Source organism: Scleropages formosus, chromosome 24 (genome assembly GCF_900964775.1).
Source record: "Scleropages formosus chromosome 24, fSclFor1.1, whole genome shotgun sequence".
NCBI lineage: Eukaryota > Metazoa > Chordata > Actinopteri > Osteoglossiformes > Osteoglossidae > Scleropages > Scleropages formosus.
The window spans coordinates 11,515,092-11,537,548 of record NC_041829.1 but is presented as its reverse complement, the minus strand read 5'-3'; the positions used below and the strand labels follow the sequence as shown (position 1 = coordinate 11,537,548).

General features: G+C 38.3%; 1 protein-coding gene across 2 annotated transcripts in view; it reads right to left on the bottom strand.

Moving 5' to 3' along the window:
- Positions 1-6,557: 6,557 nt before the first annotated feature.
- col6a3 (collagen, type VI, alpha 3) overlaps positions 6,558-22,457 on the bottom strand; it is a 120,622-nt gene continuing 104,722 nt past the window's right edge. For both annotated transcript variants that reach the window (XM_029248605.1, XM_029248606.1), the window contains 31 exons: positions 22,241-22,333; positions 21,833-21,886; positions 21,296-21,367; positions 21,154-21,180; positions 21,007-21,051; positions 20,650-20,703; positions 20,482-20,544; positions 20,313-20,378; positions 19,892-19,945; positions 19,509-19,544; positions 19,215-19,277; positions 18,982-19,044; positions 18,840-18,902; positions 18,294-18,356; positions 17,795-17,845; positions 15,427-15,462; positions 15,230-15,292; positions 14,736-14,798; positions 14,418-14,450; positions 14,248-14,284; positions 14,068-14,079; positions 13,095-13,591; positions 12,831-12,933; positions 11,842-12,546; positions 11,534-11,642; positions 11,269-11,318; positions 10,425-10,688; positions 10,109-10,189; positions 9,079-9,132; positions 7,658-7,831; positions 6,558-7,262 (listed from right to left, as the gene is read on the bottom strand). In XM_029248605.1, coding sequence (XP_029104438.1) covers positions 7,222-7,262; positions 7,658-7,831; positions 9,079-9,132; positions 10,109-10,189; positions 10,425-10,688; positions 11,269-11,318; positions 11,534-11,642; positions 11,842-12,546; positions 12,831-12,933; positions 13,095-13,591; positions 14,068-14,079; positions 14,248-14,284; positions 14,418-14,450; positions 14,736-14,798; positions 15,230-15,292; positions 15,427-15,462; positions 17,795-17,845; positions 18,294-18,356; positions 18,840-18,902; positions 18,982-19,044; positions 19,215-19,277; positions 19,509-19,544; positions 19,892-19,945; positions 20,313-20,378; positions 20,482-20,544; positions 20,650-20,703; positions 21,007-21,051; positions 21,154-21,180; positions 21,296-21,367; positions 21,833-21,886; positions 22,241-22,333 — 3,189 coding nt within the window. In that variant the 3' untranslated portion in view covers positions 6,558-7,221. The remainder of the gene's footprint in view (positions 7,263-7,657; positions 7,832-9,078; positions 9,133-10,108; positions 10,190-10,424; positions 10,689-11,268; positions 11,319-11,533; positions 11,643-11,841; positions 12,547-12,830; positions 12,934-13,094; positions 13,592-14,067; positions 14,080-14,247; positions 14,285-14,417; positions 14,451-14,735; positions 14,799-15,229; positions 15,293-15,426; positions 15,463-17,794; positions 17,846-18,293; positions 18,357-18,839; positions 18,903-18,981; positions 19,045-19,214; positions 19,278-19,508; positions 19,545-19,891; positions 19,946-20,312; positions 20,379-20,481; positions 20,545-20,649; positions 20,704-21,006; positions 21,052-21,153; positions 21,181-21,295; positions 21,368-21,832; positions 21,887-22,240; positions 22,334-22,457) is intronic.

Sequence of the window (22,457 nt, the reverse complement as noted above, 5' to 3'; positions counted from 1 at the left end):
CTGTATTTTTATGGAAATCAATATTTTGTGGTAGTACTGTGTTCTGGCATCGTATACCAGCATTGTGTATCAGCATAGTATATTTCCTACATGATAAACCAGTATAAATATTATTTCTTGCATGTTTTTCTTATTAGTCCCAACTTTCAGAAACAACTGTAGTTTGTGTGCCCAGCTTACAATCATTTTTAGATGTGTAGAACGTTATTTTGAGAAAATGTGTGGAGAGTTTTTGATAAGCAATCCACATGTTCCATAATCAGTTACTTAGATCTTACTTGGGTAAGTAACTGTAAGCTTGTGACAATTGTAACCTTACCATTGTACATTGCTTTGGAGAAAAGTATCAGCTAAAATGAATAAATATGATGTGAAAAAAATGTAACTTCCAGTGGCCAAAACAATTTCACACTATACTATGCATCCAGGGACAAGCAGTTTCAGTCAATGTGTGTGTGAGCATGTGTCCACACACACACACACACACACACATTTTCTGAACCACTTGTCCCATATGGGGTCGTGGTGAACCGGAGCCTACCCGGTAACACAGGGCATAAGGCCGGAGGGGGAGGGGACACACCCAGGACAGGATACCAGTCCGTCGCAAGGCACCCCAAGCGGGACTCAAACCCCAGACCCACTGGAGAGCAGGACTGTGGTCCAACCCCCTGCGCCACCGCACCCCCCTAGCATGTGTGGGTATGAAATGAAATGAAAGCTCTTTCATCTCTTGCTCCATCACATTTGCACAGCTAATTAGACAAAAATTGCATTTGCCTGGAGATCAGAAAACTTACTTTTATGATCACCTATGCCTAATCCAATGCTGGATGCCCAAAATCCTCACAGCACCCTCACTCCAAAAATTAGACCCACCACCCTGCTGATCCCTCTCCACAGGCTCAATACTTTATGGGCTACATAAATCCAGTCTGTAATTTTTCCATTTGTTTAGCCAGGTTAATCATTGCCATAGCCCACCATCCACATAATACCATTACCACAGGCACCAGGCAGGCAGATCATCACTGCTAATGGACAAATGTTTCTCATGTGATCTCAGGGCTTACTTTGGCATTATAGCTTCCTGCTAAGAAATGCATTACCGCATTATACTTTCATCTGGCTGGTTTCTAATTAGAAGATAGTTGTAGCAGGTTTTGTAACTTTGAAGTTGATCTATAAATTATTATGCAGTACATATGTATCCAGTGTGTTTTCTTTTCTTTCTCACCCAAGAATCCCTAGAAAACTAAAGAATTTGAAAACTGAAGTCAGGTAGCATTGTATGAATTGGTGTCTATGCACAGGAACAGATGTAGACCATAAGTATCTCCAGGGCATTCTTTCAGTTTTCATTTTTATTTCAGGCTGTATTTTATTTTGTTTTGCTAATCTTCTCTTTATGTAGCTATGGACAGATTAAAGTTGCTTAAATTTTTAATTATGCTCACATTCCCTTTGCTCATGCAATATAGCTGATTGGAGCCATTTTTCTTGTTTCTCAGCAGAATAAGAACCTTTCACTTGCAATTAAGGCAAGCATGAGAACATAAAAGTGCGCCTTTTAGCTTTGTGGATGGGGATGTTTGGGAGCAATGGACAAGCTTTCAATTTCAATGGGAGCAGTCACATTCTGTCATTAGCAATCATCAACAGAGGTATTCAAAAAACCTTATAGTGCTGCAGATTTTCAATTTAAGCTTCCTCATAGATACAAGGACATTGTTATTGACAGAATGAATGCCAAACCTGCAACTTTTGTTAAGGGTACCATTTTGCTCCAGGTGAGAATTAACCTGCTTAAACTATTTGTCTTTCTGTCAGTCTTCTGATTTATCTGGATTTTTTCACATTCAGTATGTGTGTTAAGTTGTACTGTTTAAGATTATGGAAACTGCAATAATAATCTTTTGCAGTATTTGGACTTCATAGTTCTGTGCATAAAGACAAAGGAATTCTGTAGAAAATTAGGATAGCTGAAGGCACACTTCTCGTGTTCTCCAAAATGACTTTTAGTTCTTCTATGGCAGCTTATATGAATCGTCAGAATGTTCCCAGGGATAGAAGGATAGCTGGATGACCATAATTGCTACTGACTCACTGCCATCTGTAACAATATTGTTGAAGTTTAAATTATTGGGGTTTTAGAAACCATAAAGGAAAAAGCCAGTTAAAATCCATTAAACCACACTGGTTCCACTCCTAATCTACAACAGCAAAAAGCAACTGAGCACATTTTTCATCATGAGACCCACCATGTTTAACTTAGCTGAGGCTGGAATCCCAAGCTTAATGTTATAACTATTGCAGTATAATGTCAACACTTTATTCATTCATTATTATAGTAATTCTATGTGCAGTTGTGGAGCAGAGGAAATGAACTGACAAGTAAAGAGATGGAGCAAAAACACTGAACATGAGACTTAAACTTGAGGCTGAAATTGTTTAGTTGGCTGACAGCACTATTGTCCTTGAGTTACTAGAGTGATCATCTCAGGGTTGAAGTCTTATCCTTTATTTTTCCCCCCAGGACCATTTTGTAAAGAAAAGTCTGTTTTCAGTCACTTTGTGTATTGGTAGCAGGCCAGTCTTGCCATAATTTTCTATCTAAAGAAATCATTTTATACAGCACACTATGGATAGCATTATTTTAGGAAAATAAGTCCAGGGAGGTTTTTTCTATGACTCTCTTCTCCTTTCAGCAAGTCTCACTAGTCTTATCTGTCACACATTGACTGAGGTTGGAAGATTGTGGGATTGCTTCTTCTCCAGTAGGGACCTCCCATGCTCTCCTACAACCCTGTGAACATACTGCCATGGAACCTTTGGCTCATAGGGTGCAGCAAGAAAAATGTGGTTAAAATTTCCGCAATGACTAAGCCTGCAGATATATTAATTGTTTGGACAATGGGACTCTTCATGTCTCCATTAAGCCTTCATCCTTCATTGCTGTAGTCAAAGCCAACAGGATGAATCATACCCACTGCCCACGAGTCCTGCTAAAGGAAAGCAGGGAACTTCTCTCTTTTGCCCACAACATATTCATGAAAGTATTGCCAGCTTCAACATCCATGGAATATGTGAGCCATGACAAAAATGATCTAAACAGTCACCCTTTCATCCATTTTCAGTAACCATTGATTTAAATTATGTGTACAAAGATACAGAGTCTGTCCCAAAAAGCATAAATCATGAGGCAGGATACATCATGAACAGGAAAGAAATTAATTACAGGGAACCTATACATAAACATAAGAACAATTTGTTCACCATTTCAACTAAGAAACAAACCTTACATATGTTTCACATATTTGTTGCAGTGAACCAGCTTTATGTCACACTGTACCAGCTTTATGTCCTTTCAAATCATTCATCATCAAATCATGGTCTTTTTACTTATTAATAATTCTTGCACAAAACTAGTCTTAGCACAAGATTGTGAGAACTCAACAATTTTCAGTACAACATATTAAAAATCCACAACATGATAGCTGTAAACAGAGATGTCTACATTATTCACAAATGAGATGTACAATAAATCTCAGAAAATCATAAGGTTTTTACAAGCCTGCTGCTTCATTTGCCTCCTGATGCCAGGCATGAAGACTATGGACTGAAAAGGTATACTGTTTTAAGATGTGGTGAGTCCCATGATTACTTTGCAATCTGGTAATCTGTCTGTCAAGGAAGGCTGTTCCACCCATCTGTTAAAAGCTGCCTCTACTACATGTGAAGACCATTATCACTGAAGACAGAGAATTTGACACTATCTGTTTTAATATTTATTCCTAGAGCACTAACAGATCTTTATTATTTCATGGGTTCCTTTGGTTTGTTTAATGAGATACTTTGCTGTATCACTGTTCTTAGAAAACTAATATATATATTTTCAATATTTTTTGTCATTTGCTTTCCTGTATATCTCCTTTGTCATACATACAATTAATTCTGAGATTTTGGTAGCATAGTGGTTCGAGCTGCTTTGGGCGCCAGAGATTGTAGGTTAAAATCCTAGCCGTACTGTCCATGAGCAATATACTTACCCCCAATCTGCACCTGTTAAAAGGTTGTTTGATTTATGTTTGATTTATCTGTGATCATTCTGATTTTTCCATTAATGTGATTTTCTTATTAAAGTAGTTTCTTTCATGCAGCATTAGCTAAATTTTTAACCATTGTCAGTGAAAGTGATTATTAACTGTCAGCATTGTCCTGTATGATTGCTGTCCAATACAGGTGGAGAAGAATATTGTTCCTTCTCCAGCTTTGGAACGTTTAGTCTAGTATCACAACTTTGACCTTTGTAGAACTTTCCTGTATCAGTCTTTGAAAGTCCCTGAAAACATTAAAATTTAAGAAGTACTCTAGCTTAGTTGTAAACATGCATTATTGATTGGCTTTTCCAAAAGTAAATCAAGAAGAAATTTTCTGCAGTAATCTCTTCATAGTAGTTCCAAAGGCGGTTCACCGAAAGGTCACCAAAAAAAGTTATTCTGGCTTGTTTTAGAGAGACCACTATAGGAATAGCAACTTATAATTAAATATTTGGAAATGATATTTGGCACAAATGTTTTTATCAGATTTTTAATTTTAAAGCTTTTTAAGTTAAAGGTCATCCATGTGCTAGAATTTGAGATAGAACTGCTGAAACAAACCAGAGGTGGAACATCTGGATGTTCTTGACCCCAAGTATGTGTCAGACAGCCTGTGTCCCTCCTTCAAAAGCACTCATTTGCTGGTCATGTCAGTATCATTATACAATCACAGCTGAGACTGCTTACTTGTTGTATTAGTATTCTGAGTACAGGAGGAAAAGCACTTCATTCATTCTGGAATTGTCAATGTCAATGTCAAGCGCACTTCGGCTTTTGTGAAATCATATAACATTTATTCCGGTAGTGATGTGGTCAGAGTGCTCTGTTCTAGATTTGCTTGTGTTGCTCCAGGTAAACTAATAAAAGAATCTGAAGACAGATGGTAACAAGAATAGAGGGTTTGGAGTTATGGGTGCAGTTTTATTGTTTGAATGATAGAGTTGTGTTTTGTTTGACAGAGAACTGTCAGTGTTTTGCTTTTAGAAATTTAGATTTTGCAGTTGTTTTTTGTGCTCAAACACTTGGTTTTGTGAATAACTGAGTTTCTAATTTCCAATTTCTTTCAGCATTTGAGCTGATTGTTCAGCTAGAATGCTTTATGTTTCATTTTTTTGGATTTGCTCAATATGACAAAAAAAGCATATGGTAAACATTGTTAGTGTACCCACTGCTGCCTCACACCAGTCCAGACATGCCCAAACCTGTCACATTTAATCCCATTTAATCCGGGGGTATCACATAAAAGGTGTGGTTTTGCGTTTGTTCCGTTAAGGAACGGGAGGTGCTGACAGAATTGGTTTTCACAACGTAAGGCATGGTTAGAGGAGCAGTACCAAACAGCACAAGCTCATGCTTATGTTTGCATGACCTGCAAGGCCATAGGCTTAATGACTGCCCTGTCACAAAGCCACAGCTAAACTTGGGAACACTGGTTTCAGTCCAATGATAAAATGTGGCATCTGGGCAGGAATTGGACAAAGCCAACTGTCTGTCCTCTTCTTTTTCTTCCCAACTTTCCCAGTTCAACCATTGCAGTGCTTTCCAAAGAGTCTGATCTTTGCATGTTTTCAAAGTGTAATGTATATAGCATACATTTCAATCTTATTTATGCTTCTATTTTTCTTAGTAATTCAGTGTTTCTTTGTTTGAAAGCATAATTTGTTTAGTATTTGAGTAAAGAGTCTTAACATTTTAGTTTTAGTATTTTCATTATTGTCATAGTCTATTTCAAAATTTTATATTCAGAATTAATATAATCAAATTAAGAAATCTTCTTTAAACTATTGATTGTAACAGTAGCACTATTTTTTAGCAGCCATTATGGGAGAGAAAGAAAATTAAATTGCATCAATATAAAACAGCCATCACAGATGTTTTTATTTTTTTTCATGTTATTACAGAATTGTGTTGCTCTGATGTGTAATTTATCAAAAGCACATGTTAAAAATGTTTGGTTTGTAAAGAAACCACTAACCTATCATCTGACAATATCTGTGTAGAGGGATGTTCTTTCAAGGTTACAGTTTATCCTTCTCTAAACATGACTGTCTAATTTTGGTGTTTCATGTTCATTCTGTTTGGGTGAAGTATTCAGCTGATATCCCCACAAGACAAAAGCTAAGCAATATTTAAAGCCAAGTTATTGTAAAATCCACCACAGAGTTAATTCTGCATTAAATTAAGAGGCTATTAGAGAACCTCACAACATAAAACACAATAGATGTTGTGCATGGAAATGTGTTCCGACTGGATGTTCATAATGTAGGGTATTCAGTAATCACTAAAACAGCCTCTCAGGAATAACCCCTGAGAGCTTAGGGCATTTTTTTGGTTTTAGTTTTTTGATATCTGTATGTCTCGCTCTTTCACAAACACTTACTGTGCACATGTAAAAAAAAATAAAACATTAAAAACTTCAACACTAGCATGACACAGATGGGAAAAAGTCAACACTTATTTTCATTAGAAAGCCTTTTTTATTCCCTTACCCAGTCTAACACAGTATTGAAAATAAAAATTCAACATTTTGACAAATACATTCCATTTTTAAGAACTGGGCAATGTGCTTGAGGTGGATTTACAATATATGAAGTTTACCTACCATACTGAACAAAGACTGCTGTCATCATATACACATGGAGATATGTAAACTAACTTACGATCTAAATCAGTGTGAATAATGTTTTTAAAGAATTTAGTGAAATTAACCAGAACTGGAAAAAATGATGTTGTGGTAGTAAGGCTTTTACCAATAGCAAAGAGTGGTTATTTTTCATACTATAATTCAAAAAAAAATCATGTATGTATATGAACAATGATTTTTTTTTTTTTTTTACTGATAAGAGAAATTCTACAAAAATGAAACCATTTAGTTCAAATGTTACAAATATTTTACAGAACAAACTATTTTAAGATCTTCCATCATAAAATACTAATAGCACCCGTTTGATGTCAATTTATCAAATCTTTTTTTTGTGATGGAGAAAAAAAATCAGCTTCAAGGGTTTTATCATATGAAATTCTATTATAGGGTCAGTGCAGTCACCATTTCTCTATTTTGGCTTCTTGCTGGTCAATAAACACCTGCAGAGGTAAAACCTGGTTCTTCATTCATGTTGTTTTATGTTCTTATGGCTTCTCCAAGTCCTTGTTTGAGAGGTGCTGTAACAAAGATATTTTTAATACAATTCTATAATGTATATAATGTGAAAATCTTTCAATTGAATCTCCATCCATCCATCCATCCATTATCAATAACCACTTGTGTACTACAGGCTTACAATGACTGGATTTAGTTAGTGCTCAAGTCTTTGAAATTGGTTGATTATTGTTGATATGGTTTAGCTGATTAACTGTTGATTATGACATAATACAATAAGCCCCATAATGAAATAAATGAAAGTAACACAGACTGTATTCTATCGACCTTGAATTTGGATAGTGATATACTTATTAAATGTATATAACATACGTTTTCAAATCTTTCATAACCTTTTTCAAGTTATGACCCGATGTCACAAAATTAGAATTAGTAGTCCTCACAGTTCCTAACTTACCTGCTTTCCCACAAGTCCTTTCACACTCGTCCTGGGTCTCAAAGCGGTTCTGGTTTCCCCCACAGCCACCATACCAGAAGCGGGCACAACTCTTACTGGGGAAATCATAGTGCCACTGGAGAACAAACTTGGCACAGGGGCCCTCTTCCTTAGGAAGCTGGCAGATGCTGGTAACTTTGAATATACAACAAGAGCACATGCAAAATTACAGGGAGTCTAAAGAACAGCAACACTAACGTACAGCAGCAGATCTGAGACAGTATGTGCTTAAAACTGAAAAAAAGCATTAGTCAAATATATAAATGTACATGTAAAGTACCTATTCAATATGGTTCCTTGAATTTGAAAGGCAAATTGTGTAAGGACATAGATAGATAGATAGATAGATAGATATACTTTATTGATCCCACAAGGGAAATTATTATGTTACAGCAGCAGAATACAAGTCTTAAAATACTTGCAATATAAAAAACATAAAACAAGTGGAAAAATACAAGATAAAAATATGTACAATTATATCTACAGTTGGAGGAGTATTAAATTAGTGTATTTAAATAAATAAATCAAAACAGTATGTAGTGCAACAGTATATAGTGCAAGTTGTTCAGAATGGTAATATAATCATTATGAAGTAGTAACAAAATGAACTAACAATAGTGCTGAATAGTTCATCTGTCATACAGAGGTGAGCTGTTGAACAGTGTTATTGCGAACGGTAGGAATGATTTCCTGAACCATTCTTTCGGACAGCGGAGCTGAATGAGCCTATTACAGAATGAGCTTCGCTGTCTCTGCAGTGTGCTGACATCACTGACAATCACATTACTCTCTAAAATGCGAACCTCAAGGCTACTGTTTGCTACTGTCACCATTGTTCTTGGGTTAAATGGATCAAGTCTGAGGCTAAGACCATATTGCTCTCATTTCTTCATCAAGTCCGTGACAGCAAATTATGGAAACTAAACTCACTTTCACTGTGCTTACAGTTCATGTCTGGTGTTAGAGATCAATAAGGAGACTAGAAATGTTGCACATTCACAGGATGCATCTAACAACTGGTGATGAATAGGAATTTGTAAAGAAAAAGTATTTTTAAGTTTTTTTTTTCTTGTTTTAACTTGTTTTAATTTTAATGTACTGTAGCTCAGTGTTAAAAAAATATTTAAATATTGAAGTTTTTTTTATTAGTGTAGCAGAAGTTATAGCATATATCCTACTATTTTACAGAACCTAATTAAGAATGAATTAGTGAAAGTCTGTATTATTAAGCTTTTACTGATTATAACTTAAGGATAAATTGCCCTTGGATTTGCAAACAAAACAGAGTCGCAGGCATTGTATAAGTCAAAAATAATCATTAGTACTCCTCCTAACTCTTGAAGTTAAAATCTGCCTGGTCTCAAAGAAATGTATATTTTTACCTTGGACCTGTTGTGCTTCACTCTGTCCCTCCTCTGTGCTTTGTTGTATTTGAGCTGTAAACAAAGTAAGCAGTGGAGGGTCATCGATTGTCTCACAATCTTAGCTCTGTCTGATGATTGTATTGTCTTTTCAGTCCTAAAAGCCTGCATTATAGACTAAAACTAGATTAGTGAAAGTGAATGGTTATCTACAGGAGAAGAATACCAGATGACAGGTAGGAAAAAAGGTAAATAGCATGGCTTGTCTATGAAGCTACAGGTTCTTTGGGCATCCCTGTGGTATGCCAAAGGCTGCCATCACTGCACCTTGAAACACTGATAACTTCTGGGCCAGTGCAATATAAAATGTGCAAGAATAGCAAAGACAATATGCAGTGCTTGCTCAGTTTCAGAATACATATCTCAAATATTATTTGTCATGCTACCAGGCTGTTGATAGCAGTGGGTGACTGGGTGAATGAATAATCAAAGCCAAAACTTATTTCTATTACCATGTGCTGCTGCAATTTTCACTCTCACAGTTATATGTCTATGGCAAATCAAAGGCAAATTCTACTAGCTTCACATCCAACTGCAAGCTATTACCAGAAATAATGATAAATACTATATACATTTCAAAAATTAACTGTTGCAACACATAGGAATCATTGTGTTTGCCTCCTTTGAGTGTTTTTTTTTGCAGAATATGAAAGTCTGCTTTACTAAAAGGATAAAGATCAGATTATGGCTCTTAGGGGATATTACTGGGGTTAGGGGTTAGAGAGGTGAGGCGTTTATAAAATAAAAAAAATCTGAATTAACATCTCAGTATGAACCAAAAAGCCAATAAAGTAACTGCTACAATTAGTTACTATCTTACAGGAATTAATTGCTGTGGGAAGGAAAGGGAAAAAGAGGAAGGGAAATGGACAGAACTGCTGAAGAGACATCTTGTGTTATTGCATTTATTCCAGACAACTAATAATTGTAATACAGCAACTTTATTTTAGTACGTTCTGAGACTAACAGGAAGTGTAAATTGCTGTCTTACCTATTTCTGGCTGATCCAAAGAAGCTGTGGAAATGATCATTGGATTTTCAAGTGGGCCGTCCACCTTTTCCTCTGCAGCTTCTGGTGGATAAAGAGGACGTTTCCATACATGATACCATTTATGCCTTTATTCATACATGTTAATATTTATGTGTATGTTTATGATTACGACAGCAACTTCCATTGTAATTTCTTAAAGATGAAACAGCCAAGGCAAGCTGCTTCTAGTTGGATGCAGGTACAGCATCACTGCATAAGAGCAATTCCAAGCATATAAGCTTTAAATGTTGGTGAGGCAGGTAATATGAGAACTCACTGGTTGTGATGATGCCCTTGTAAACCGCAACAACTTGGCCATGAACATAGGCTGTGACCACTGCATGATACGTCTGTGCACTATCCAGCCCTGCCAGAGGGAACTGTGTGCTGGTCACATTTTCACGCAGTACCAGGGTATGGTCCCGCAGACGAGTTACAATCACATGGTAGTGACCCTGGGTGTCTGTGTTTGGGGCTGTCCATCGTAGCACCAAACTGTTGGAGGTGACGTTTGATACATGTAGCTCTTCTGCTGGCCATTCTGGAGGAAGCAGACATTAAAATGCCCCTTTAAGATTAGCTGTGCCATGAACTCACCACAGTTAAAATATATGTAGAAACAGAGGAACCATGCACTCGGCATGAAGGCAACATCTTAGCAACCTAAGAAGAGCCTCTCAGTGAAGAAGAGGGCAATGCATTTGTAATACTACACAAACTTTGACAAAGCAACTGTAAAGCAGGCATAAACACAAGTACAAGGGGAATACACATAGAGTTCCAGATGAACCATACACTTAATGTAAAAGTAACATCATTGCAACACTACAGAAATTATGTTTCATGCTGCATAATGTTGAATGCATAAATTGTACTTTTGCTGGAATGTACGTCGTTTTGGACAAAAGCGTCTGCTAAATGAATAAATGTAAATGTAAATGTAAGATATACTGACAATAGAAATTGAACTGAACAAAAGAGAAACAAACTAAATTAAAAACAAAACACTACAAACATTACAAAACAATACTTATTGTAGTGTTAAGATATCATTTCTTTTGTTGAATGTCTTGAAAAAGTATATTTTACTGGAAACTCCTGGTTTGATACTGTTGCCTTACCTTTCGGCTTTCTTGAATGTGTATGTTTTTCATGGTGTTTCTGATCTTTCCTGAAAACAGAATAGGTTGCAAGACTAAACATAGAGAGAATTTCTAATATTTGACAATTTTAATAACATTGATTAATTGTAATTTAGAAACGAAAAAAGATTTAGAAGAAGCTATTCCAATATTTTAAATGAATGTATAAAATAATGTATAAACAAAAGCATCAAAAGAATATGTAAGAATAATTATTAGTTTGTACATGGTTTGTTTTACTTACTCTTGCCCTAGTTTGTGGGATGGCTGAACAGATGATTTACTAGGCTGGTCACCCTGAAACCATTTGCAGTTCTTGGAAACTTCTGATGACATGTGTAAAGCATTCTCAGCTGCGGAAGGATATGCAGATGAAGAATGAAGACGAGGTACGTATAAAAAAAAAAACCTAACAAAGGCACTCATAAGGAGAGCTTGAGGAAAAAAAAATACATACACACACACAGATACATGAAGGGGATAATCTTTAGAAAGTTTTTCAAATGAAAGTACAAGAGATGTTACAGTATGTCTAAGATAAGCTCAACTCACTGCTCAAATATTTGGGAAGCAGACGTCCAAAGCGCTGAATGTACTCGTCATAGAACTGGGTGGTGCTTTCAATCCGCTTGAAGAAAACACTGGAAGGTTCACTGGCCAGCCTGGACAGGATTTGGACATCACTGGCTCGCAGACGATCACCCACACCAAAGACAATCAGGATGTAGCCCTTGCACTTGGCGTCAGTAGCGATGCGCACAAGCCTTTCCTCCTCTTCCTCCATCAGAGGGCCAGTTACCATCAGCATAATAGCTTTGAGGTCACGGGGGTGAGGTGCCTTTTCGAAGACGTGCTCAATTGTGTACTCAATCGCACTGCCCAGGGCACGCTCACCCTCTAGCTGAAGGACCTTTGTCTGCAAGAAGTGCTTAAGGTCATCCTTGGAGCCGTGGTCAGTCAGGCTGATGTCCACCTGCACAGGCACAGTGCTCCCGTTGTGTGTGAACTCATATGGAGAATGCTGCACAATGGCCACACGTGCATGGTGGAGAGAGGTCTTGGGGTTGGCAGAAATCTCCAGGTGGTCAATAAGATGGGAGATGTAGTGCTTCATTTCCACAAAGACTGCAGGCCATGTGGTCTTAGAACTATCCATCAAAACAGCAATGTCAATATCCAGGTCAGTGGTAGATGACCTTCTTTCTCTGCTTGGTTGGGGAGGGATGTAGCTGCAGCTCTGGTCAGGTGCACAGAAGTCTGAAAGAATTTTTTTGTGTAAATTAAGAGAAAGCTGTAACTCTCAACAGCAAATAAGTCTGATGCAAAGCACTCACTGTTGCATAGTCACAGTCAAATATGCATACAAAATGGTGACCTCAGCATTACAAATTCACCCAAATAGTGTTACTATGCAATGTGAGAGGAAAGAGAAACACCTTCAAACACAGGAACATGCAAAGTGCACTTTCAGACTGGACAAAATATACTAAAATACACTTCTTAGTTCTTCAAAACCTTGACCAAAAAGCAGATGTTCTTACCATGGCAGATGTGACAGTTTATGATCTTGTTAATTGTGGCGTTGTACTGTGGACTGCCAGGCTGGGGAAGAACTATGACTTCAGCAAGTGCTGTGTTGTTGACCTGATATATAAAGAAACAAAAATAGGGTAATTTACCATTTTCTACAGTTGTCACAGTTGAATCAATTGAACTAGTATGTCAATTAGTGTGGAAGCCTGAACCACTAAATAAAGGACCATTGGGTCCAGGCTGAGAGTGTGATTATTAGTTTGCTGCAATACCTGCACAGCTTGGGAGAGACGCGGGTATCCACGGTTGGTGATGAAAACAGATGCAATGCCAGCATCATATAGACGGAGTGCTGCAGTACTCAGGTCAGATAGGGGCGTCTCAATCTGACCATTGACAAAAAAGACTGCTACTTTGCGTGTAAGGAAGCCACTGCGCACACGTTTGAAGGTGTTGTGTGCTAGGAAAGTCATAGCAGCGTCCAGCTTGCGCCTTTTGCTGGTCTGTAGCGCTTGCAAGCCCTCGATGCGTTGGAGCAGACTTTTTTTCTTCAGTGCATCAGCAAAGCGGATCTCTGTGGTCACCTCGCTGTTGTACAGCGTCAGGGCAACCCGCGCTCCTCGTGGACAGTTGCTCTCAGAAACAGTAATATTTTGCACCAGTCGTAGCACTGCTTGCCGCAAATTGTCGAAGGATGAGCGAGACACATCTACTGATGAATCCAGAGCAAATGCTAGCTCTGTGGGATACAGTGGGCATTCCTGAACACCTGCAAGAGGCACAGTACGTGGTTAAGCATGGCTCTACGTTATACACCTGTCACCAAAGTATCACCATTTTAGTGGAGTCCATGGATATACAATGGTATACTTCCACCCTGTCACTAAATTATCATCACTAAAGTGTCATCATTAAAGTGAGGTATCTGGCTCATTGTGGTTATGACTGAAGAAAAGTTCTTAAAGTGAAATCTCAGTATCGGACCATACTAGCACCTAATCACAAAAATAAGAGCAATAGAAGTATCCTTTGTCAGATATGATTGTGCTTATTATAACACATGCAAGGTAACATCTGTAAATATGTGTATTCTGATCCTTAAAATATCTGAACAGTGAGGTTTGATGTTGACTGCACACATTCAGGGATCCGTAATGGAATCATTTGCACAAATGCAGTTAAACAAAAATATGTTGTGTCGGAAATATGTGCTGCAATTATGAGATCTCTGTAGAACCAACTTACCATAACAGCAAGCTGTTAAAAATAAAACAAAAATATAAGCTTGTTACCTTGTTTTATAATTTCTCATTCTTATACACACTTTCTAAATAAATTGTTAAAAGGTCAGCATGCAACTGAAATTATTTTTTAAGAAATTTGGACCTAAATTTCATATTCATATATTCATACTTAAATACTCACGGCAGTTATCTTTAATTTTCTTGACCAGGTCACATTGCTGAAAGCAAAGTCACAAAGATCATTTTTACTACAACACTGTCAACTTAGAGTAAACGCAAATTTGATTTCATCTAACATTTATTGCAAACTGAAAGCAACCACTTATACAAATTCGACAATATATGACATACCACGACGCTAGGTCCCCGTGGTCCCTTTGAACCCTGAAGAAAAATAACAAACACCATTACTAGCATTATAATACAATGAATTAGATATTGAAATCGGATTTAAAAAGAATTCTTTGTTCCCTTAAATGGAAAGAAAGCAAATGACACTACACTAGTGAGATGAAAACAAAACCTGAAAACATTAGCATGATGTCGTCTTGGGGTACCCAGATGTGTATACATTTCTACACTATTGCTGTGAATTGTGAGCTCACCATTTAGAGATTAACTGTGTAGGAAGTGCTTTACTGGCCCTATTCTTCAAAGAGCAATACTTACGTATGGTCCACTAGGCCCAATTTCTCCCTTTTGACCTGGTGGGCCAGCATCCCCAGAGGTGCCCTGTGGGAACAGACTGTGTAAACTGATGGCGGTGTTCCTCGTTTTTACAACAAGACAAATATTCCTGTATTAATAAGCACACACTGGCTAAAACCGCTTGTCCCAAGCAGGGTCATGGCAAACCGGGGGGGGGGGGGGTTGCTGGAAGGGGAAGGGAAACACCCAGGATGGGACACCAGTCCGTCACAAAGCACCCCAAGCAGGAGCTGAACCCTAGAACCACCAGATAGCGGGACCTGGCCAAGCCCGCTGTGCCACTGCACCCCCCTATTGTAATAGACTTACAACAAAAATAATCTATAATGTAATACAAAAAAACATGGTGAAAAAAAACTATTCAGTGCCATCCAACATCTATGACTTGAGTTGGGCTTACTCAAATAAATGGACGAAAATCAATCTGCATTTTAAAATACGGATCAAAAACTCACCCTCTGTCCACGGTTTCCTTTGGGACCAGGTCCACCTTTGGACCCTGGATCTCCTGCTAAGCCCTTTGTGGAGAGGGTAAAAAGAGGGTGAACATAAGTGACTGAGGCCTGAATTGATTAAAAAAAAAAAACATCTTGGCTGCAGCCAAAGAACATGTGGACTCAAAACTAAAATATCCACAATGTTAGTACACTACCTTTGGTCCTGGGAATCCAGGGAATCCTTCATCACCCTGTAAATAAAATATACTTTCATTAATTTGAATCCAACAAACAACTAAATTATACAACTGGCGCTGTAGGACATAAATCTGTCACCTACACAATGGTAATGTCACGTCCCACGGGGTCACTGCCCCTCCTGGTCAGAGGCGGCGCCACTCAGTGCCGCCAGGTAACGCTCACGTATCACCTCACAGTCTCATAGGACACGGAGGTATAAAAGGAGCCAGCGGAGCAGAACCACTTGCGGATTCTTAATCAGCGGTTCTATTGTGCTCTCTTGGCGATTAGTAATCCCTTGTTCCCTCAGTCTGTTTCCTAGGTGTTTGTGTTCCAGTCCCAAGTGCCCGTCCTGTCAGTTCCTGCCTTTTGTTCTCCAGTCCTGGTCCAGTGTTCCAGTCCGGTATTTCGTCACATCTTGGGGTTGCAGTCATACTCACAGAGTAGCGTTTCACTGTTCACCGTAGTTCAAACACCGTGTGTGTTTCCTGGTCTCGTGTTTCCTGTTTCACTTCCACCGAGTGTCTTACAGTACGCACAGTGCACTTTTAACATCACCCTGCACGTGAGGTCATTCTACGTTTCGTCCGTGTTCGGACGTAATAGCAACGCGCGTCCGTGTCGGACTCCCGTCCGGACGCTACAGATAAATACGTATTTATTGAGAAAGACTCAATAAACACCCTGGGTATCCAGCACCATGGTTAGAGCTGCTGCCATTGAATCCAGAAGTTGCAGTTTTGAATCCCACCTGCAGTTATAGTACCCTTGAGCAACATTTACATTTATTTATTTAGCAGACACTTTTCTCCAGAGCAACTTCCAGTGAACTCTATGTAGTGTTAACAGCCCACACACCTTATTCACCAAGGTGACTTACACTGCTAGATACACTACTTACACTGAGTCACTCATCCATACATCAGTGGAACACACTCTCTCTCTCTGTCACTCACACGCTGTGGGTGAGCTTGAACAGAATGTCTTTGGACAGTGGGAGGAAACCCACGCAGACACAGAGAGAACATGCAAACTCCACACAGAGTAAGTGGGGATCGAACCCACGTCCTCTTGCACTACCCAGGCACAGTGAGACAGCAGATTTCTTGCTGTGCCACCATGCTGCCATACTTAAAGTTGCTACAGTGAAAAAGGAAAAAAAAAAAAAAAAAAAAAACCCAGCAGTATAAATGGGCAAATATTTTAAGTAGTTCAACATTGTAAGTCACTTTGGAGAAAAGCATTAGGTAAATAATGTAATCTAAATGTCTCCCACTAAACAGATGTTCACACCGATGTGGAAAAGTCACTTGGTTCTTTTACTTGGCTTTTGAGATAGATAATGCCAACTGGTTTATTTTTGCATTAAATATTGCATTGTTCTGTGCACATACTCATTTTGAATACTGAAGAATATTCATAAAAGCTACATTACATCACATTTACCAATCTATGGGTGCAGTAGAACTTGTTTTCCTACTTATTTTCTAACATACTGTATCACATTCTTTTAAAGTCCTCATTCAGGCCATTGGTCCTTGGTACACGTTGTTGCGTTTTCCTGTATTATAGTGAATTTAAATTGTCTAGTATACGTATAAATTCCTTACAAGCTCACACATCAGATGTTAAAAAATTTACTTGCTCAACCATTGTTTTTTACCTGTTTTCTGGTTTTGGTGTAACTGTTAATATTGTCATGAAACTTGTACTCTACTGGCAGAGTATACATAATATAGAACTTTATTGATATCGAACTACTACTACACCTTATGGCACTAGATAAACGCAAAACTCTGAGAACATTCTTTATAATTGAAATACTATAAGAATAACATCATCATAACAATGTGAACAGTTGTGTATGTTTTGGGTCTTTTTAAAAATTAACTTCAATGGGTCTGGGACTTGATTAAAATTTTTCCCCTATTCAGTCCACCTCTTTAAGAAAGTATTTTCAGGAACAAATTACATCCAGATACTGAGGAAGGGGTGCTGTTCTGTTTAAATATGGTGTAGAATGCTCCTGGAACATGCATGCTGAAGTTAATTAATTTGCCACAGATGTGATGAAATGAAACAATATGTTATAGACATAATATACTTTAAAGGCAGCCTGACTGGCTAAATGGCCATTACTGTGGTTAAACATGTAACTTAACTTGATGGGTATAATGTGTCAAATATGACGTAAGGGGTTTTTATGCTGTGTTTATTACTGAAGACATAATGCAAAAACATAACATTAAAATGACAAAGAATTACAATAAATGTGAGATGCTGAAATGCTCAATTGTAAATTAACCATGAGTTCTTGATAGTGAATTCTGAAACAGTTTTTACCTTTCTTCCTTTGGGACCAGGGATTCCAAACCCATCGCGTCCATCTTCTCCCTGTTGGAAATGGCAAACATGTAATGGCCAAGAATCCCATGTGAATGATTGATGATGTCTTCTGGAAAACTTGGGAAGGCAGAATAAAAATGAATAAAATATTCTGGCTACAGATGTTCCCCCCAGAGATAAATCTTGTTTTTTCCTGGAAGTGCTCATACCTATTAAGCCCAAAATTTAAGCTTTTGTAAAAGAGCAAAACACTGAGTGCTTCTGGCTAGTTAAGTCCAAATTTCAGCACAAGATGGACCTAAATAATATCACCATTTATTCAAAGAAAATGCTGGACAAAAGACATGAAAATCTTTATATGTCTATGTTGTTTATGTTATATAAAAGCCCATACACTAATAACTACCTTAAAAGTACATCAAAAAAAAGAAAAAAAAACATGTCTGCAAAAGGGGCTGTGCTTCTGCTGTATCGCAGATAAAATCTGAGCACTCACAGGCTCTCCCCGAGGTCCCAGTTGTCCAGACTCTCCTCGGGGGCCTGGCTCTCCTGGCTCACCCTATGGAGAGAGACAACAGACTTCAGTGCACCACTCAGATCTATCTTGAGTCCAATACATTTTATAGTGTCCACTACCTTCGTTAAAACTATGTACTAATAGCTCTCTCATGAAGAACTGCTTTCATGTTTCCCAAAGAAAACACCAATTTTTGTCTTGCCTGGGCTATGCAAAATAGTACTTTCAAAGATAACTGGTACCATAGTGGTTAGAGCTGCTTCCTTTGGACTCAGAGGCCACAGGTCTGAATTCAGACTCTAGCTAAAGTACCCTTGAGCAAAGTACTTACCCTAAATTGCTCCAGTAAAATTACCTACCTGTATACATAGGTAAATAGTTGTCAGCAGCTTAATGTTGTAACTTGCTTTGGAGAAAAGCGTTAGCCGAATGAATGAATGAATAAACAAATACTAAAAGCAGTGGACCCAGTGTAAACAGAAGTCAAACAGCTGTAGTGGCAGCTCAACAGCGATGTGGTGGTACCTTGCGGCCCACAGTGCCCCTTCTTCCCTTGTCTCCTTGGGGTCCTGGAATTCCTCCTGGCCCCTGTCATAAAACAAGTGTAACTTATGGTCTGACTTGAATTTAATAATAACATTGTGACTACTGTCAGCTTGTCTCTTACCCTGGGCCCTGGGTTTCCATCCTCACCACGAAGGCCAGGGGCTCCAATGGGTCCTGCTGGACCCTGGAACACATATTCGATCAAAGTTAAAATCCAACCTTCAAGCAGGCGCCCTCTAAACTGTGGGTAGTGCTTTGTAACACATTTTATCAATGATCTCGTAACAGGTTTTACTATGCCACCCATTGTATAATAGCTGAACTCGGCTGATGAGAAAGAACAATAGGACAAACCCGAGATCCTCCAATGCCAGGCTCTCCTGATTCACCATTTGCTCCAGGTTGTCCAGCTGTTCCCTGAAAGACAGATGGAACAGTTATTTTATGGGACTGAGACGTTCATATGCCAGATATCTTGAATTATGGAGGGGGAATGGAAATATCATGGTAGATTGCAAAGAATAAACAGTGAAACATTTATTGCTACTGTCTAAGATCATTAAACAGTTGTCAGTACATTTTTTATAGTGTAAAGTGATGCACTACTGAGTGCAGTCATCAGTTAACTTTGTTAAGTGTGTCACTTACAGGTTGTCCAGGAGGTCCACGTCTTCCATTTGAACCCTAAGTCAAAAAGAAAAAAAAATGGAATCCAACACCGCTCCCACAACTGAAACATTGTTTACATGATCTGCAAATTAGAAGTAACAATATATTATTAACAGTTAACTCGTGTTGTGGACACTTTTTACTGAATACTAGTGTATGCTTCTGCTACTTTCACTGGAGCAGGGTGGGTGTTTTAATGAAGGATAGTGCAGCAGTAGTAGGGAGTTAGACTTGAACAGACAAATTTTATGTCAAGCCCATATAGTGTGTAACTGCAACTCAGTTTGTTTCAACAGGGAATGCTAGATATGCAATGATGAAGCAACACTTCTGGTTGTCCCTAAGAAGATGTGTAACCTTACCTTCCTGCCTGGTTCACCAGGACTGCCTTTTGTCCCATCCTCTCCTGGATCTCCCTAAAAACAATAGGAAATGGAATGAGTTCACTTGGAACACACATCAATAATATTTTGCAATTATCTACCAGTATATTTTCGAATAAAGCAATCAAGCATCCCTGTTAATTTCTACATTATATTTACAGTTGAGCATTAATAACCCAAACTGCACATTGCTTTATGCTTTTTTTTCTTGAGTGTAGTAACAGTTCACAAAATGCTGCGAAGCCATATAGACATGCAGCTGAAAAACTAAAGTTTTTTCATGTTATCAATACAGTACCTAAAAAAATTCACCACTGTTTCTTTTTTAGAAGCAATGTCCATTTTCAAAGAATTCTTAAAGCCCTTCAGTACTTACATCACAAGAGTTATGGCTACTTACCACAGGTCCCATATCTCCTTTGTCTCCCTTTGGTCCTCTTTGTGTATTATCTGTTCCCGGGGCACCCTAAAATATGTAGTAAAAATTTGGGATGAATAAAAAAGTACACATTTGATGTAGGAATAAAGAACATTATTGGGCAGGGTCTGAATTACTGTATCATACTAACAGGGTCTCCTCGAATGCCAGGAGCCCCTCCATCTCCAGCTTGTCCTTTGGCTCCTTTTGGACCCTAAGTGCAAAATATTTAGTAAGGGCAGCAGTTATCACAGCCTTAACATTTCATAACTGAGAAAAATACATTTTTATAGAGAACAAAGTGACAAAAAATACTCACCCTTCCCCCATGATTCCCTCTCTCTCCTGGAGGTCCTGCTACTCCTCTTTGTCCCTGGAAATGATAACCAATTACTGAAATAATCTCCAGTGAAATTCAAATATACAAAATAAAAAGACGTCAGCTTTTCTTGTGAAATATGAACCACTGCATAACTCGTTTTTGTTAGTTTCAACCTATCATCATTTAATGTCTCTAACCGACTGATATATTGGTATATATGATTTTCCTGTTGTTGTACCTTTATGCAGTTAAATAATATTGTCCTTTTTATCTGCATTTTTGTTACAGATGTGACTATGTCATTAAACTAATTATATGTGACATAACTATGGACTTGGTGACACTAATACTTACCTCTTCTCCATTAATTCCATCCAAACCAATTTCTCCAGATTCGCCCTGTAACAAAATAAAAATAGAACAGAATTAAACAGGAACAAAAAAAGCAACAGTAATCATTATACCTAACGAATAAAGGTCATGAGAATGAAAATCTCTTACCTTTTCCCCAGAGTATCCTCTGGAGCCCTGTATAAGAAAAATACGTTACTGGGGTTTGTTGAAGGACTCTCAGTTAAAACATTGTATTACCACTTAGCATAGCCTGATGCCTGAGACCTGAGGCTTGCTCCAAAGCACTGACCTTGGGGCCCCTTGGCCCTGGACAGCCCTGGAAACCCTGGGTTCCATTCACACCGGGTGGACCTCTTTCTCCCTATTAAAGAGATAAGAGAATTTCATATATTGCTTCTTTGCATGCTTCGATTAGCCTGTTTCACCATTTTACTCTATTAAGAAAAAGCTGGTATAGTTCAATAAAGAGATTCTCAATATGATGTGCCTGTTTCATGCATTATCACACACACACACACATTGACTGAAACCGCTTGTCCTGAGCGGACAGCGGGGTGGCGGTGAACCAGAGCCTAACCAGGCAACAGAGGGCGTAAGGCTGGGGGGCGGGGACCCAGGATGGGATGCCAGTCCGCTGCAAGGCACCCCAAGCGGGACTCGAACCCAAGACCCACCAGAGAGCAGGGACAGGCTAAACCCGCTGCACCACCGCGCCCCCTTTCATGCATTATCATGCCCAGTTATTCTAAATAATTTATGTTTTTGCTAATGATTGCATTTTAAGTCAGCAGGTAGAGAATATAACCTCAGTAGTGTTTTAACTTACAGGTCCTCCTTCATCACCTGGGTGTCCTCTGTAACCCTGACCTCCTGGTACACCCTAGTAAAGAAAATACAATGTATAGATGTAATAACATTTTTTTTACTTTGTGCATGCTCAGAATGTTGTATTCACACAGCGCATCTATAAATTCTAATCCTTCTGATTCCAAAAAGCCAACAGTCATCTTCACTCACAGTTCATCCTACGCTACATAGTGCATACACAAATTATGTATCCATTTATAGCTACACTTAGTTGTTGGTATTACAGAGGTAGAGACTATTCCGCTATGCACTAGTCTGAAGATCATACCTATAGGTTTCATTCTATAAACTTTTTATTTTTATACTGTTTTAATTTATTATACATTAGTAGTAGTTACTATGTTACAGACACAATAAAACATCTAACCTTTATTCCTGGTGGACCTGCTGTTCCTCGATCACCTCTTTGCCCAGTGCACTTACATGCAACAGAACAGCATTCCCGTTCTGCTACATTGTCCTAATAAAAAAGGGAACAGTGTTAGTAATAAAGTACAGAAGTACATAAGGTACATCAGCAGTCCTATATCCCATAGTCCTTAAGTAATTATTCCTTTCATTTATGTCAATGAGAAGGAGCATTG